The sequence below is a fragment of the Oryx dammah genome, unplaced genomic scaffold (assembly GCF_014754425.2).
Source record: "Oryx dammah isolate SB20612 unplaced genomic scaffold, SCBI_Odam_1.1 HiC_scaffold_16, whole genome shotgun sequence".
NCBI classification, from domain to species: Eukaryota; Metazoa; Chordata; class Mammalia; order Artiodactyla; family Bovidae; genus Oryx; species Oryx dammah.
In genome coordinates, this window is record NW_024070200.1 from 35,458,947 (window position 1) to 35,475,871 (window position 16,925).

A 16,925-nucleotide genomic window follows, 5' to 3' on the forward strand; every position below is an offset into this window, starting at 1 on the left:
CAGCAGGGCAGGCGCATGACTGAGAACTCTGAGAGGCAACCCATGGAGCCATAATTGGGATTCCCCACTCTCTGGTCTCCCTCCCTTTCTCAGCGTCAAGCTCTTTGGGCAGCTGCTAGGGCGGCGGGTTGGAAAGAAGGTTGGGGTAGAGCCCAGGGCTACTTGCACCTCGCAACTGAAATCCTGGTTATCAGCCATCCAGGGGAGAAGGAAGTAGGGATAGCAGGGTTCTGGGGCGCATAAAAGCACAACTCATTCCCCTGGGGAGCAAACCCCACCCCCCACCCCTTAACGGCAGCCCCAATCCGTTGCCGGCAGTGCCCAGCGGAGCTTGCATGGAAGGAGGCACGTTGGGGAGGCGGGAGTGGAGCGCGGGCACGTGGTCCAGTCTGCTCAGCCCCGTGCATGCCCCCCGCCCCCTGTGAGGAGGGGTTTGGGGCTATGGAGGCGGGCCCGGGCAGGGGCGGGCGGTGGGCGGTGCAGAGCGTGGGGCGCCAGCCTGCGGCGGGAGCTGTCCCTGAGACCTAGTGCTGAAGTAGGAGCGGACGTGCCTGGGTGTCCGCCGCGTGGTAACTGGCGCCCGGTGCCCGGTCAGCGAAGACCATGGCGTTCATGGTGAAGACCATGGTGGGCGGCCAGCTGAAGAACCTCACTGGGAGCCTGGGGGGCTGCGAGGACAAGGGGGACGGGGACAAGTCGGCCGCCGAAGCGCAGGGCATGAGCCGAGAGGAGTATGAGGAGTATCAGAAGCAACTGGTGGAAGAGAAGTGAGTGGCATCCCTTCCTGACTCCACGGCCCTCCCCACCCCCGCAAGAGCCGCCCGGCCCACCCTTAGGGCAGTCTCAGACCCCGAGCCCCTCCCCTACTTTTCCAGAGGAGGTAAGGGCTGGGCCCTCTAGGCTGCCCCCAGAGCCACCCCATCTCCAACCTAGAACCCCGCTCCACTTTTACATTCGGGCCCAGAGGGAGTGGGGGCAGGGGCGACAGGGGCCTGAGAGGAGGTGGGGGCACGTGCATTTCTGACGAAACAAGTAATCCCTTAATCCGATCTGGTCTCAGCCGTCTGTGTCTTCCAACTGGAGCTCCTCTGAGCCTGAGGCTCAGAGCAAAGCGCTGCAGCTGAGAGAGAATCAGTCATAGAGACAGATCCCGAGATGAGGACACTCATGCGAGGACAATGCTGGGACAGAGAGGTACCTGGAGTGGAGTTAGGGGCTCACCTCCACACTAGGCTGCTTGGGGCAGACCCTGGCTTCGCTTCTTTTTTGCTCGGTGACCCTAGGCAAGTTACTTAACCTTTCTGTGCCTCAGTTTCTTCTTCTGTAAAATGTGGGTGGTGATAAAACATGCCGTATATGTTTATGAGGGTTAATACTTAATGTACATAAACCGCTTAGCAAGACACCTGGCACATGGCAAACCATTAAATGTTGGCTATTATTTCACTTAATCATGATCACAGTTTTGTGAGCTGCAAAATCTTATCTTCATTTTACAAAACAGGAAAAGGAGCCAGGATGTGAACCCGTGTCTGTCGCAAATACTTTTCCCCATACTGACACAACCTGTCAGAAAAAGAAAAGACAGACTGAGTCAGACGCCACCTATGTTAGGGTCCAGAAAGCCAGACAGACTACCCCGATAGCTGCATCGGGCAACGTGTGTGGAGGCAATAAAGGGTACTGTGATACCCGGGAGAGGCAGTGAAGATTAATCTTGGCTGGTTAGAGCACCCAACATACCGGCCCATGGCCTGCGGGGGCGGGAGGCCAAGTAAACTTCGGCTAGGACATAGAGACCCCTCCCGCCTCTTCCTCGCAGGCCCTGCCCATTTTCTCAGCCCAGACGGTGATTCCGCCCCCGGTTTCCCCACAGGATGGAGCGGGACGCGCAGTTTATGCAGAGGAAGGCAGAGCGGGCCACGCTGCGGAGCCACTTCCGAGACAAATACCGGCTGCCCAAGGTAAGCTTAGGACGCTGGGCTGCAAGACACATCCGGGACCCTGAGCTGTGGGCTCCGGACCCCTTTGCCTACTCCTGGCGCTGCAACTCTCAAGGAGTGTTTGATTAAATTAACGATTCTCTCAGTCCTTCATTCATTCACGGTTAATTAGTGCCTGCCAAGGGCCAGGGCTTGACGCTGAGAGGTAGCCCAGTCCAGATGGGTTTGTGTTTCTGGAGTCAATCCAGGCCCCTTCTCTCCTCCAACTCCCACTCACCCAACCCAGAGTCAGGCCTAGGCATATGAAGAGTCCGAAGGCAGTAGATTCTACCTCAGGGGTAAAATCTCTTGGCACTTCTGAACACCCAGGGAGGGAGATGGACAGAGAGAAGGCAGCACCTTCTGTGTGCTTGATCTTCATGCCCTTACCTAACCCTTCAGTAACTCTGCCAGGTAGCTACTACCCACATCTACAGATAAGGAAACTGAGGCTCAGAGAGATTGGCTATGGTCAGACACAGCCAGAGAGTGACGGGAGTGAGAAAAGAGATCAAGCCTGTACCTGCTGAGCCTGCACTTGCTCCCAGACCCCTGGTTGCCTTCCAAAGTATGAAGTCTGTCTGCAGAGAGTAAAGTACCCCCTTGACTGCCCAAGTAGCTAGGAGGATGTCTCCTCTAGGCTCTGCAGCATCAGATGACCATGTGAGAGTTCTGCTCCTGTTGCCTAAGGAGGGAACTGAGGCACAAGCCACTGCCCCTGCCCAGAAGCTAGACTCTGAGGAGAAAGGGAAGCACAGGCTATACCTGAACTTGATCTTCCACTTGAATTGGAGGATCAGATATGTGAACGTCCTATTCACTCATTCAGTACGTTTACTGAGTCCCTGGCTGCCTCTGATCTCCCACAGAGCACTAGTCTTTTGAAAATCTCTCAAAGGGAGAGTCAAACTCAGCTAGGAATGGATCATCCTCAAATGCTTGCACTAAGCATATAAGAGAAACAACTCTGCCATCAGAGAACTCTGAATACCCTAGGAGAGAGAAGACTTGGCTGTAACGGAGTAGGACATAAAGTGGAAAGCCAAAGAGCCCCCAAAGGGACAGGGAAGTGCAATGGCCATCGGTAGGTAGGTGCTGTGCAAAGAGGACACAGATGTTGCAAGGAGGGACATAGGTTTTCATTTAGCTCCCCAACTTCCCAGTGGTGTGATTTTGGGCAAATCACTAAAGTTATCTGAGCCTCAATTTCCTTAATTGTAAAATGGAGAAAATAATACCTACCTCACAGGGTTGTTGTGAGCATTAAAAGCACTCAGCTCAGTGTCAGCCATGTGATAGGTGCTGGATGAATGGAATCCATCACTGTGATGGGTAACATTCTTCAGTGCAGTTAATGACAGTCAACACACAACTTAGCTGACTCGGTCTGACTCCAAAGCATTTTTATGTTGTCATTACTCACTGCGCTAGTGTCTTACCTTCAGTATCTCAGGGTGAAGTCAGGCGGTGTGAAAGGGCAAGGTCTCCATATCCAAGCGTCAGAAGCTTGATCCTGGCATGGAGAAGGGGGGCTGAGTTCACTGGAACCTGGAGTTCCAGAATCCTGGGGCCTGGAACGCAGTCCAGGCTCCTCCTTGCCCCTCAGCTCTGAGTCCCCACAGACCTGCAACCCCATCGCACCCCTTTCCCTCTTCCCTTCAGAACGAGACAGACGAGAGCCAGATCCAGATGGCAGGTGGTGACGTGGAGCTGCCCCGGGAGCTGGCCAAGATGATTGAGGAGGACACAGAGGAGGAGGAGGAGAGGGCCTCGGTCCTTGGGCAGCTGGCCAGCCTCCCTGGCTTGGACCTCGGCTCACTCAAGGACAAGGCCCAGAGCACACTGGGGGACCTCAAGCAATCAGCTGAGAAGTGCCACATCATGTGACTACTTCCCCTGGGGTGACCAGACGGCTGGGCCCACACAAGCACTGAGAGCATGTCTCAGCTTCCAGGGACCCATATCCCATCTTGGCTTTGTCTCCCTGCCCAGGCCAGCCCCAGGACCCTTCTCATCCAGGGCTCCAGTCTGCCTTCTGCTCTCGCCCTCTCCACTGGGAGCAAAGTTCCCATTCCTCACCCTACCCCTCAGGACCCATCATCCCTACTCAGCCTGGGAAGGCCTCCCAGGATTGTAGGAATAGACCTGACCCTCTCTGACCATGCCCCCAAGTTCCTGCACACAGGAGAACCCATAGAGGGACACACAGAGGGACACAGAGATCCTGGTGTGAGCAGAGGGGTATGTCACAGATGCATCCTGGCACACACAGACACAAACATGGGCCAGCTCCCCGGGTGCCTAGCTCCTCTAGATACCAACACTCAGATATGCTCAGGGGAGCTTTAAGCAGACACTCACAATAGACAGGAGGCCTGAGTTCAAGTCTCCACATTTATTCTCCTTAAAACCCACCACCCTTTCTGGGCCTCAATTCATCATCTGTAAAATTGGAATGGACTGGGTGATTTCTAAGGCTTCCTAGCTTGGCCTCCCTGACCCTTGAGAGCCTGCCCCTCACCCCTCCTTGGGGAGAGCAGCAGCTACAGCCATAGTCTCAAGTGGCTGCCACTGTGGGCTCTGGCTCTTGGAAGCTGAGTGATGCTATGTGAGGGGCTTAGTGCCAAGGATGAAGCTGGCAATGAACAGTAGCCCAGGAGGCTCCAGGCCTTCTCTGGGCCCAGGGCCCAGCCAATTTCTGTTCTGTTCCTGTAGAACTCTCTCTGGATTCCATAGCTGGATTTCCTCTCTCAGTTCAGTGAAAAATAAAAATTCCAAATGACTTGCCTATTTTACTTCTTACTGACCTCCAGGAGTCTCAGGTTTCACAGGCCCCTAACCTTGCCCTTGGAGGGGTATTCTCTACTTTCTCATCCACAGCTTCATAGGAGTGTCAACTCCTATAAGATACTCAAGCAGTCATCCAGATGGGCTACACCAGGGAAGGCAGGAGGCATTACCTGAGCCTGCAGGAGGGGCTAAGACTCAACCACAGCTGTCTCTGGCACCTGTGCCTATCCCCTTCCACATCTTGGCCATCAAAGGTGTAACAAAACGAAGGCAGGGCAACTACCTTCCAGCCCAGGCACTGCTGTGTGACTTTGAGCAGGTCCCTTTCCCTCTCTGAGCCTGTTTCCTCCTCTGCTGTGATATTAAGAGCCCCCACTCAATAATAACACCTGGTTCAAAGGGTGGCCATTTGTAAAGCCCTTGGCATATGATGGACCATGTCAATAAATGGTAACTTGTTCTTAAAAAAGTGTAGAGTCCAAATCTCATCTTGCTCACCTATGTGTGTGCTCCAGGGGTGGGGGTTATCCAGGAGACCAACCAGGAGGCTCCGCAAGCAGGCCATCTCAGAGGCCTGAGAGGAGCAAGGTGCTATAGGCAGATCCTGGTGCCCCGTTTGACACCAGACTGTAGAAAAGCCAGCCAAGATTTACAGGCAGAAGAGCCATCTTGGGATTTGATTTCAAGGGCAAAGCTTCCATTAGGCTCCTTTGCAAAATAAGAACAAGAAACATAAAACCTGTGCAGTAGGTAATGTGGGGAAGGAGAGGTGGGAGAGAATGAAAGGACAATGAGTTAGGATGGTGGGGGCAGGGCAGGACACAGGCCCAGTATCTGGGCAGTGATGCTCAACTGTCACACTGGGTCTTCTCTCTTGAACACCCCAGGAAAAGGGGCCTGGGCTGCCCCCAAGCGTGATCATGGGACAAAAACCCCTCCTGACCTTCCTGGAGCTGGAGGAGACCAAGTTCTGGCCCCAGGTTGTGGGGGGTGGGGCATGGGCCACCCCGGCAGCATCAGCAGCAAGGCCCACGTCAGCACTCCGCCCTCCAGGGGCCTTCTGCCTAATGGGACTGGACAGACCCTTTCCCCTCAGTGGTTTGCAGGACCAAAAGCAAAAGAGCAGGGATGCAGGCCATGGGGAGGCCAGGGGGTGAACACTCACTGAACCCTCACAAAATGGGCTGGCTGGGGCCTGGGGTTAGGGAGTGGGAGGGGGCCAAGCCCCGACTCTGGCTCCTTGCTCACAGCCTGAGAACCTTGAGGGGCCCTGACCTGTCTGCCTGTCCCTGGAATCGAGGTGGAGGGGGCAGTGAAGGCTCTGGGGCTCAGGCAGAGATGGGCAAGGAGGGCGGGCTGAGGGGTGCACAGGAGCCTCGCTCTTCTTCCCCTGCTCTCTGGGCTTCCCTGTCAGCCCATGGCCCTCTCATCTGTATCTCCAACCCTCGGTCTCCTTCCTGGCTGACACCCACCCAACACCTACACCCTCAACGTGAGGCTGACCTGGCCTAGCTGGAGTACCCCCTGCACCTGCCGCACTCTCAGCCCTCAGCCCTACAGTCCACCACTAGACTGCCACTCTCCTCCCATCCTGCTTCTCCTTCCACTTAGACCATCATTTTCCTGATTAGTCCATCCTCCCGGTGTGATGTGAGAGCCACAGAGCCACTTACCGCCAAAACTTTCCAGACCGATGCAAGTCTCACCATTAGGGCACCATAGTTTAGAAAAGGCATCTTTCTTCTCCCGGCCCCTCCCTCCTGTTCTCTCCTTTCTTCCTTCTCACCCCACAGGCAGTCTGAGGATACAGGACATGTTGACAGGTGATAAGACAGCCCCTCCAACCCCTGTCACTTTCAGGAGGAAGACAACAGAGCTGGCCGGCCTGCCCTCTCTCACCCCCACCCTCAGGCTCTCTGGCTCCAGAAACAGGGGGACTTCAGGGAGATAAGTGGCGACTCCTGGCCCCTGCCTGGCTCAAGTCCCCTTCTGCCTTCACCCCTGCAGACAGCCCAGGCCTGGTTCCCAGAAGGAGGAGGGGTACAGAGAGAAGTGACTTTCTGGAGGCCAGTGGATCTCCAGGGAGGAGCTGGAGAGGGTGGTGATGGGTTTGGAGTTGAGAGGCTCTTCCCTTCCCCCAGTGGCCATATGGTCCCTCCTCCACCACTGGAGGCCCTGGCAGGGGCAGGCAACAGGACATCTGGGGGATGTCCGTTTGCTGAGCCCGAGCTGCTGGCAGTGCCTACTGACCCAGCTGACTCCTGAGGCTGGGTTGGGGGTGGGGAGCCACACATGAGGGGAGCTTGAAGGAACCATGGAGCCTGCTGCCCTGCCTCCCACCCGGTACCTGCCAGACATTGCTGTTCCTAGAATCCGTGTGAGGCTCACTGGGTCTGGGGAAGCAGCAACGCTGAGGCTACCTTGTCTCTAATCAACAAGAACCACGTCTGTGTCTGTTCGATCATGACTGCAAGTCTGTGTGGGGTCTGCATGGGTGAGTGTTTTTGTAGGTGTCTGTGGCCCGTGGCCTGTTAGTATCTGTGTGTGTGTGGCGGGGATGGGTATGAGTTACTCTGGGGAAAGTGCAGTGCCCCCTTCTTTCACACCCCAGCCTCTGGGTTGGGCCATCTCCCTCTCAGGGAGGGCCTGGATGGCAGCTGGCCTCTGAGGACAATGGCCCTTCTAGACGACATCCCTCAGGAACCAAGGTTCTGTGTCCCTCCTCACCCCAGTTGGTCAGGCAGGCTGGCCAGAGACGCCTAGGTCCCTCAACCTGCTCCAGAGGCCCATCCGCTTCTCCCAGGGCTGGCCCCTTGGGAGACAGAGGGCCCAGTGCTGGCTGGGCTGGGGAGACTTGGTGGAGGTGAGAGGACAGGGCAGGGTGAGCACCCAGAGGCTGGGAGGGAGAGGTGGCCTGCCGTCTTGGGCACTCTCAAAGTGTTAAAGGTGAGAGATGGAAATTCTCGCTCCTAGGAAAAAAACTTATTAAAAAACATTAGCATATTTCCCACAGGCCTCTGTCATTTAAAGAAAGCCCTGGGGAGCCCCACCTCCTCTGGCTGGGCTGCCTCCCTCCTTGGCAGGTGGCTTAGACACATAAACGTCTCACCTAGGGAGGGCCCTTCCCCAGGGCTTCCTCCGCCAGCCTCCGGCTCCAGGTCCTTCCTATACCCAGTGCCCTCATGGGGGCCTACTCCCTGCCACAATCACATGCAGAATGGTATCGGGCCCCTGTCCTCAGATTGCCAATGCAGACATCACAAATAGAAACTGGGGCCTCCGGGGCCAAGCTTTTACCCCGTTATCCTTCTATTCGATTAGTCTTTCACAAACCCCATCCTTCCTCATCCCCATTCTCCCATCCACTTCTCTCAATTTATCCACCCAACTGGATCCATTCATTTGCCTCCTTCCTTCTCATTTTACTCAGAGGGCTTTCTGTCCAGCCCACTCCCAGAAATAATCTGAATCTATTCCTCTGAAAATAACATTTTTGAATTCTGTGTGCCAGGCTCATTTAATCCTCACAGGTTCCCACGGGGCATTTACCTTCATCCTCATTTTACTGAGAAACAGGCTACTCAATGGGTCCCAAGCTTCAGAGCCACAGAGCAAGGCCAGGATTTTAGCTCTGCTTCCTGCCTTCCAGGTCACTGCTCCACACTGCCACCCAACGGTCAGGCTTCTGGAGAAGTTAGCCCTTTAAGGTCTGCATGGAAGGCTAAGCAGCGAGGGAACTCGGGCCTTGGTGGCTGCCCAAGGGGGTGAGCTCAGTCTCCCTAGGTCCCCAAAGATGCTCCTCCCACCAGAAGGTGGGTGGAGGGCTGCTGGAAACCGCCCCAACTTGGGGGGCCCCGGGGGAGCTGAGCATGAGCATGACACCCTAGAGAATGCCCTTTCCCTAATCCGGCTCACTGGCCCAAGGTGAGAGGCGGTGTAGGCACCAGTCCTATGTGGGACGAGGAGTATGCAGCACAGACGTTCAACAGAATCACTCCTGCCACCAGGCCATCCTCCCTGTGCAGACAGGAAGGGCCTTCCCTGGGCTCCGAGGCCTGTGCTTGCGGCTCCCCACTGCTCTCCTGGGCGGTGGGAGGCCTGGCAGCCGGTCAGCCTGGCTCTCCTGGAACCCCGGGGGCTAAGGGCAGGGGGCAGATGAGGCTTTCACTCCCCCGACCCTGTGACCTCCCCCAGCCTCCCGCATTCCACCCATCTTTTCCTGGAGCCACTCTAGCCCCAGCCTGTGAGCTGGGGCTCTCTCTCCTGTTTTTCCCAGGGCAAGAAGAGAAGAACAAATTCAGAAAATAATTTAATAGAAAAACAATGAATTATATTCTTTACACCCAGTCTCCTATAGGGAAGGCAGACAACTCTTGCCCCAAGGGGGCATTTAAGGACAGAAGGATTAGAAATCACTAACACCCTCTCTGATTGTTTAGAAAAGAAAAGGCAAAATAACTCCAGGTAGACATATTCATTCCAGGTTAAAGACACTTTGTTCTCCTGGAAGCCCAGGTAGGGGCTTGAGGAGAGAGTAATGGTGCCACTGGAGAGACGGGGAGAACCCAGCCCAGGAACGGGGAGGGAGCTTGCCTGGGGTCACACACTGGTGGAGCAGCCATGTCAGACCCAGGATCAGGTCCCTGGATCACTGGTTCCCCCGGAGCCTGCATGCCTCCCCAACCCAGGCCTGGACCAGCTCTTCGGTCAGTACAGGCATTCCTCAGAGGGATGAAGGTGGGAGGGATGAGGATTGAGGACCCGTCCCCTTATGGCCCCCAGACCAGGGCAAGAACAAGGCATGGGTTTCTCAAATTTGCCCCATCTCTACCAAAGATATTATTTTCATGCATGAAGGATAATCTTAAAATATCGAGAGGGTAGGCCAGGGTCAGCTCCCAGGAAGACTGGTTGAGCTCTGCAGGGCTGAGTACATATGGTGGGATGGGTGATCCCTGAGGGGTCTTGGAAGCCCTGTTCCAGTGCACAGAGGGAGGTGAGGCTCCCAGGAAAGACAGGGGTGGGCACAGCTGCCTGCTAGCAGGGAGTGAAAAGAGCAGGAGTGCCCTGCAGGGCCCTCATCTCAGAGTAAAACCAGAAATCAACAGGCTCAGCGCCTAACAACCACCAAATAAAAGTCACGTGACAGAAACACACTTCTCCCAGAGTTCTGCCCACCCCAGGCCAAGACCCCGTGCTCCTGGCACACACCATGGGCTGTTAGACTCTCTAGGGAGTTAGGAGTCTCCCAAGGGGTGCTGGGGATCCTGTGGTATGCGGGGGGGGGAGTCCCAGAATTGCCCATCCAGGAAGCCTGCTCCTTAGTGTTGCTAGGGCCACAGAATTCTGGGGGCCAGCTGGGGTGCATCCCCAGTTCCCAGTGATCTGTCTGATCATCCTGCAGGGTCACTGCAGCGTACAAGCTGTGGAGGGAAAGTGGGAACGTCAGTCTTGGGTCTCCGGCAAAAGAGGCAGAATCTAGAGCTGCCCCCGTCTTCATCCCTCCTCAAGTGAAGGGTCAGACCCCACGGCAGGACTCACAGCTACGAACAGACTCTGACAGCCCCTCTTTGTCCAGGGTCTCGGCCTCCCAGTGAGCCTCTTTCATCTGCAGAACATAAAGGACAGACTGTGATGGAGAGGCCTTCAGACAGTAACGAGAGGGAGACAGCACAGGGAGCAGGGGATAGCTAGCCACAGGCAGAGCAGACCAGAACACACACAGCTTTGCCCCAGGGTGGGTCCCCACAGGCCCACCTTGACCTGCTCCTTCAGGTATTCAGCCCGAGCCATGAGATTCTGAACCTGCCAAGGGAAGACATGCCCAGGGATGTGGGGTGAGGAGAGGCCTTCAAGTCAAGCTCCTTCTCACTCCTAATGCTCCCTGGGATCCTCTGCCTCATCAGAACAACTTGCCTGAGTCCTTCTCTGCCCCTTCCTCCAGGAAGCCTCCTGACTGCTGCTCAGTCCCCAGACCCTGCCTGTCCCTCTGCCCTGACCCAAGCACCCAAGCCCTGATGACGTGCACAGGAGTCGCCAACTTAGCAAGTCTGTGAGGTTTGACTCCCACCTGGGGCACCTTGAGGGAACCCAAGGAGGCCCCCACACACGGAAGCAGGGCAAATGGGGGAGAGGAGCCCCACCCCCACCCCCACCGACCCTCCCAACCCCAGTGGGCACCTCAGTGTGAAGCAGCTCCCGCCTCCGGCCTGGGGGCTCGGCTGCAGAGAGAGGGAGGGCGCGTGGTGAGGGCGGGGTGGCAAGGGGCCGGTGGGGAGGGCGGGGTTGGGGCCGTACCTGCCAGCAGCAGCAGCAGCTCCCCCAGACTGTGCTGGTACAGGGCCAGTGCGTCCTGCTCCCCGCCAGCCTCTTCCTCCTGCAGCCACAGGGACACTAGGTCGTCTAGGGGCGTGACCTGGATTCTTCCTGCCCCACCCAGACCCCTCCCAGCAGCTCCAAACCTTGGCCATGGCTGCCGCAGCCATTTCCAGGGCAGCCAGGAGGCGCGGCTTGTCCCGGGCCATCTCTGGGATGAGGGGCAAAGGCGCACTGTGAGAGGAGCCGTCTGCTTCCTCACCTCAGGACGCCTACCTCCACCTCGCTCCCCCTTGGGCTGGAGGGAAGTGGCCGGGGAACTGGTGGTCAGGGCCTACCTCTGAGCAGGTCTCGGGCAGAGGTCCCCTGCCTCAGCAGGGCCCGATTGGAGGAGGAGACGATGGCCTTGAGCTCCTCAGCCCGGGACACATACTGCCCTACCTGCTGGAGGGCAAGGGGCTGAGGAAGGGCTGTCCCCCACTGCCTCCCTCGCCAGCACCCAGCTCCAGGTTCACCCTCTGGGTCCTCAGTGATTGCCCCAAACTGCAACATCAGGGGCCAACTGGGGCTGGCCTGAACCCCTTCCCAGGGAGGGAGTTTCCTCTAGGAGAGCCAACCCCCAGAGGCCCTGGGACCCCTCCCCTTTACCTCAGGGGACTCTGATCACCTTTGCCTTAATTGCCTCCTTCCGCTGGGCGTCCACTTCGTCTGCAGAAAGTGGGGGTTTAAATAAGGCCTCTGAAGCGAGGAGACCCCTGCCTCACACCAACCCCCCTGGAATCCCACAAAGCACTGAATTCCAGATTTCCCCACTGTCTTGTCTCCCACAAAATTCTGGAAGGGGAGCTGCTTCTGGAAGCTAGCCACTGTGGCTGTGGCTGACCCCACCCTGCCATACCCGCCTGGTACTCACAGTGCAGGGCGGGCACGAAGAAGTCCAGGGCCTTGCAGTAGAGAGACAAGGCGGCCGCAGCGTCCCCCTCCTGGTCCTTCTTCACAGCCTGCACCACCAGGGCAGTCTGCGGGAGGGCAGATTGGGAGTCATGCCCACCCCCCACACTCACTGCAAGGGGTCATCCATACTGAGCCCACCCTCTGCCTCCTGCTGGGCAGGTCACCTGGTCACCACTGAAAGGGGTCTATGAAACCCCCCACCTCCCCTCAGCCCACCCGTCTCCACTGGCTGCTCACTGCTCGTGCCAGGCTCTCCCCACTGGGCATGTGCTCCAGGTCTACCCAAGGGTGGGCGAAGAAGTCCTGGAAGGAGATGCGGCGGCTGGGGTCCCGCTCCAGGAGCCGCTGCAGCAGATCTCGGCAGTCCTGGGACAGCTGGGGCCGCAGGGGGAGCTGCGGGGGTAGGGGTGGAACAGATCACACTGGGCTCTGGCACCCTGGCCCCCAGCCCCCGGGGGCCTGTTAGGACCACCCTGTCCTGGGGGGCCCCCAAGACACACATCTGACAGATGGAGAATATGAGACAAGGAGGAAGAGTGACAGGTCAGAGTGTGACAGCCAGTGAGAGCCAAGCCTCGTCCCCAGGCTCCTATCTTTGCGATCCTATGGACTGTAGCCTGCTAGGCTCCTCTGTCCATGGGATTCTCCAGGCAAGAATACTGGGAGTGGGTTGCCATTTCCTCCTCCAGGAGATCTTCCCAACACAGGGATGAACACGCATCTCCTGTGTCTCCTGCATTGACAGGCAGATTCTTTATCACTGAGCCACCTGGGAAGCCCTTCTCCCCATGGGGAACCTGTAACAGGCTGTAGGGCATGCCACTTGCTCCTCAATATGGTTGATCTGGGTTCCCGGGACTGAATGGAGCCAACTTTCAGGCTAGAGCGTGCCCAGCTCCACAGTGGTGGCCTGGAGCCCACATCCCAGTCTGTGCAGGTGGCAGTGAGCTCTGCCACCTCAGGGCCCTGACTCCCGCTGCCCCTCACAGTTTCGAAGGCCCTGCTAGACCTACCTCAATAACCCGGTTGCTCCGGATCTTCTCTTCCAGCTCTGAGAACGACCTGGAGGCAAAGGGGGGCTGCCCGAAGAGGGCTTCTGTGGAAGGGAGGCAGAGGGCAGGCTGGGAGGGGATAGGGTCAAGCTGGGCCTGGCCCACTCCTGGAGAAGGGCCCCAGACCAGGAGAGTCAGTGTGCTCATTAAAACCCTTCAGGAGTGGCCCAGTGATGCTGTGACTGAGGCTGCTCTGACAGGGCAGGCCTCCACGTGGGGGCAGGGGACAGAGCTCTCACCATACAGGATGACCCCCACGGACCAGAGGTCTACACGGGCATCGTACTGCCGCTGACACACCATCTCGGGAGCCATGTAGAGGGGGGAGCCACGAAGCACATGCTTCTCATCCCGGGGGGACATGTGCTGTGCAAAGCCAAAGTCTGCAGGCAAGAGGCCAGGCAGCAGGCTCAGTTTCTGCTCCTGCTTTACAGACTCCCCCTGGGCTCCAGGGCAGGGCTCCTCCCACCCTCTACTCCCCAGGATTAACCCCACTTCCCTACTTTGCTCATGTCGTTTCTCTCACTACAAACCCTTCTACCTCTTTGAAGGCATATATTCTCCCCATCCTGCACAGCCCCCTGCACACCTTTTCCCAGGAAGCCCACCCTGATCACACCAGCAACGAGGATAAGGGCTCACTAGGGGTTGACCTCTCCCTCACTGTCCTACTCAGCTCAGTGGACCTCTCTGGCCTCCAGCTTCAAGTCAGTTTGCCTCCAAATTTTATCAGGGGCCACAACTACCCCTTTTCCCATTCCACACTTTCCAACACTGCCCCAGACTGAGCCATAGTTCGGTGATGGATAAAGGACTAAGTCTGGTCACACTTTGAACCCTGACCCCACCCAGGATATCACATCGCTGGAGTCGAGCATCAGTAGCCTGAGAAAGGCCCTACCTTTTGGTGACAGGGCCTGTCCCTGGACATCCCAGCCTGTCGCTGTCTGATGACTCAACAGAGGGCTCCATGAGAACCAGGGCTGCTGAGCGAGCCCAGGCAGAAGGAGGCCTCTGCACACCCAACCTCCAAACCTCCACACCTTCCGTTCCAGACTCACACCTGCCAGTTTAAGGTGGGGCTTCTCCAGGGAGCTCAGCAGAATGTTCTGTGGCTTCAGGTCCAGGTGAGAGATGTTCCGTTCATGTAAGAACTGCAGGGCACTGGCTAGGCAGGAGGAACCGTGCGGAGTGACAGGTCAGAGAAGCCTCTCTCTCCCTTCCCCTCTCTTACCTGCCTGCCTGCCCAACCCCAGTTCTGGCCTGGTCTACCAAACTTTTTTTTTTTTGGCCTGTGCTACATCTCAGCTGTGGCATGTGGGATCTAGTTCTCTGACCAGGGATTGAATCAGGGCCCCCTGCGTTGGGAACGCAGAGTCTGATCTAACCACTGAACCACCAGCAAAGTCCCTACCAAATGCTTTACATATAAGCACCAGGCTCCGCTCCCCCCACTAAGACTTTGCTTGACCCCCACCTCGAGTGACCTCCTTCCTCCCTTGTACCCCTTCACAAGTCTCCCCTCCTCCTAGAAGCCTCCCTAGATGCCCCAGCCCTTTAGGCCCTTGCTCTTTTTCTTGGCAAAACACTTGGGTCTTTGGAATGTTCCACGAGGTCTTTATGTTACTGAATATGTTTCACATGTGGAAGCTTGTACTCCCCATAGATGGGACTCCTCTCCATCTCTCTCACAGCATCCTTAAGCCAGGGAAGGGCAAAACGAAGAGTGGGCCCTACAAATCCAAGCTGGGATGGCAGGCAACTGATAAGAGTGTCACAGCTCTAAGCCTGGGGCAGAGGTGGGGTGGGAGAGCAGAGATCATGGGAAGGGGTGTCAGGCTGGGGTCAGAGGCTTTTACCCAACTGCTGCATGAAGACCCGAGCCACCTTCTCGGGCAGAATCCTGCGGGTGTGGATGAAGCGAGACAGGTCACCTCCTGCACAGAACTCCATGATGAGGTAGATGTTGTCACTGTCCCACTGGGGTTAGAGGCAGAGAGGAGGCTTGAAGAGAGTGGCCCTTCTCAGTCCCCTTTGGTGGTCACCCCATCCCAAGCCCACACCTGGAAGTCTTTCAGCTGTACAATGTGGGGGTGTCGAATGCCCTTGAGGATCTCAATCTCTGTCAGGAGGTTTTCCACGGATGCCTTGTTCAGACTCTTCTTGGCCACACACTTTATGGCTACCACCTCCCGAGTATCCTTCTGTGGGGACAGGAGATTCAAGGGCTCTGCCTTGAGAGGACCAGGAACCATGCATGGCCAGAAGGCTCTGGTCGCCTCTGCCCTGGCTCCTCCTCTCTGGGCCTACTCACTCACACCAGCATTCAGGTTGCCCAGCTGCCCTTTCTCAGGGGAGTAAGGCACCCAGATTCTGGAATCCTGGCTTCCCTACTAGCCTCTCTGCTTCACAATCCCTTTCATTGTATTCTAGAGTGCCCCTGCTAAGGCATGTTATTCACTGTTCTAAACTGCCCACTCTGCTTCCTAAGTGGGTCCAGTCTTCTAGAACCCTGCCCCAGACTCCTCCCAGCCCACAGGTATCCTCCCTGTTTGGAGCCTATTCTTCAGCCACTAACGCCGAGGCTCCATCGAGGTCTTCACTCGTTTCTCCGCACAACAGCGGTGTATATTTGTTTTGAAGACCTATCTGTGGCGGTCACCGCATACCTCCTCCACAGAAGGTCGACCCGGCACAGGCTAGGCCATGCACCCTTAGCTCACGCCGTCTCAACCTCTCCCCGTTTCCCGCTTGCTTAGCGTCTGGCGGGCACTGGGGCCAGAACCTCAGAAGTTCTCGAGCCCCCAACTGTTGCCTGGCACAGAAGCCCCGAGGCGCCCCGCACCCACCTTGGCGTAGGCCTTGTACACCGTGGCATACGTGCCACTGCCCAGGCGCTCAGTGAGAATGAAGCCGTCCAGCCGCGGGGGACCCCAGCCGGACCCCGCCATCCCGACAGCCCGCGCCCGCGGCCGGGCGCTTCCTGGTTCCCGGAGCTGGGGTTCCGGCCAGGAGCCTAGAGGGGAGCGCGCGCGCGCGCGCGGCGGTAGCAGCGGACTCCACACTGCCCCGAGCGGCGCCCGCCGGAAGTGCAGCGAGGCAGGCGGGGCGGGGGCCCGGCCCCCCACCGCCCCCGCGCCCCTCCCTACCAGGTGCTCCAGGTGCGGCTCCTGGGAGCCTCCGCCTTCACCTGCACAGGAAATCAGATGACTCGCCAGTACCCGCAAGATCCATTTGGAGATACTCAGGTCCTCGCGGGCCTAACGGGAATTAGCAGACGCCAGCGGACGAGGTCCCCAGGGAAATCCCATGCAGGCTGGACAGCATCTTATTAGAGATCGCCCACGTGAATGGGATAGGAGAGAGAAGCCCCGTCTAAGACGTGGATAGGGTGTGTTCAAAGAGGCCCCTCTCCTCGCCCCCAGGGGTGAGGGACTGAGCCTGCCCAGACTGGCCAGGGAGTAGAGTGACCAGACACAGCACCTTCACTGTCTCTTCTCACCTACGGCTGGCCTGCCTCAGCCCCTACCCTATGGGCCACTCCCAACTTTCCAAATACAGCAGACATCAGGACCAGTATTGTCTGAAAATGTCTTTTGTTTTTATTTAAGGACAAAATTGAGACATAACATATACATTTGTACATGGAGAAAATACCAGAAAGGAGTTTACAAAACCCTCGTCACTGCCATCCTCATTCAGTGGCTCTGGGACTGTGTCAGCTGGCAGCTTCAGGGCTGCTTCCGGGTAGGCCCTAGATGCCCTGGGTTGGACAGCTTTTTGAGAAGTCCCCTCAGTCTACCCACCCACTCCTACCATCTCTGGAGGACAG

At 57.2% G+C, this 16,925-nt stretch overlaps 2 protein-coding genes across 5 annotated transcripts; one reads left to right on the plus strand and one right to left on the minus strand.

Annotated features, from left to right (window-relative positions):
* The first annotated feature begins 511 nt into the window (after positions 1-511).
* CPLX3 (complexin 3) lies at positions 512-5,235 on the plus strand. The gene is made up of 3 exons (XM_040257263.1): positions 512-767; positions 1,877-1,964; positions 3,645-5,235. Exons 1-3 carry the CDS (start codon positions 604-606, stop codon positions 3,867-3,869), a joined length of 477 nt encoding a protein of 158 aa, XP_040113197.1. The 5' UTR covers positions 512-603; the 3' UTR covers positions 3,870-5,235.
* Positions 5,236-9,068: 3,833 nt separating this feature from the next.
* ULK3 (unc-51 like kinase 3) lies at positions 9,069-16,093 on the minus strand. Of its 4 annotated transcripts, none has more exons than XM_040257276.1 (16): positions 15,943-16,087; positions 15,157-15,297; positions 14,953-15,073; positions 14,157-14,261; positions 13,333-13,476; positions 13,055-13,137; positions 12,279-12,434; positions 12,001-12,106; positions 11,755-11,795; positions 11,426-11,528; positions 11,234-11,298; positions 11,070-11,148; positions 10,953-10,993; positions 10,494-10,577; positions 10,314-10,380; positions 9,069-10,195 (listed from the first exon to the last, which is right to left on the minus strand). In XM_040257276.1, the coding sequence occupies exons 1-16, from the start codon at positions 16,042-16,044 to the stop codon at positions 10,179-10,181; spliced, it is 1,455 nt and encodes a 484-aa protein (XP_040113210.1). In that variant the 5' UTR covers positions 16,045-16,087; the 3' UTR covers positions 9,069-10,178. The 4 variants fall into 4 exon arrangements, 2 of the variants coding, with proteins under 2 accessions (XP_040113210.1, XP_040113211.1); XM_040257277.1 differs by having other exon boundaries at positions 9,081-10,195; positions 10,530-10,577; positions 15,943-16,086; XR_005723965.1 differs by having other exon boundaries at positions 10,530-10,993; positions 15,943-16,091.
* Positions 16,094-16,925: the final 832 nt, after the last annotated feature.

What these genes read in the sequence shown, in the direction of transcription:
- CPLX3 (XM_040257263.1), top strand. Translation starts at nt 604, where the DNA reads ATGGCGTTCATGGTGAAGACCATGGTGGGCGGCCAGCTGAAGAACCTC. An exon ending in AAGCAACTGGTGGAAGAGAA is followed by an intron (nt 768 to 1,876) that starts GTGAGTGGCATC and finishes GTTTCCCCACAG; the next exon opens with GATGGAGCGGGACGCGCAGT. An exon ending in ACAAATACCGGCTGCCCAAG is followed by an intron (nt 1,965 to 3,644) that starts GTAAGCTTAGGA and finishes TCTTCCCTTCAG; the next exon opens with AACGAGACAGACGAGAGCCA.
- ULK3 (XM_040257276.1), bottom strand. Translation starts at nt 16,044, where the DNA reads ATGGCGGGGTCCGGCTGGGGTCCCCCGCGGCTGGACGGCTTCATTCTC. An exon ending in GGTCTTCATGCAGCAGTTGG is followed by an intron (nt 14,262 to 14,952) that starts GTAAAAGCCTCT and finishes CCTCCTGCCTAG; the next exon opens with CCAGTGCCCTGCAGTTCTTA. An exon ending in AGGAGGCAATTAAGGCAAAG is followed by an intron (nt 11,529 to 11,754) that starts GTGATCAGAGTC and finishes GCCCTCCAGCAG; the next exon opens with GTAGGGCAGTATGTGTCCCG.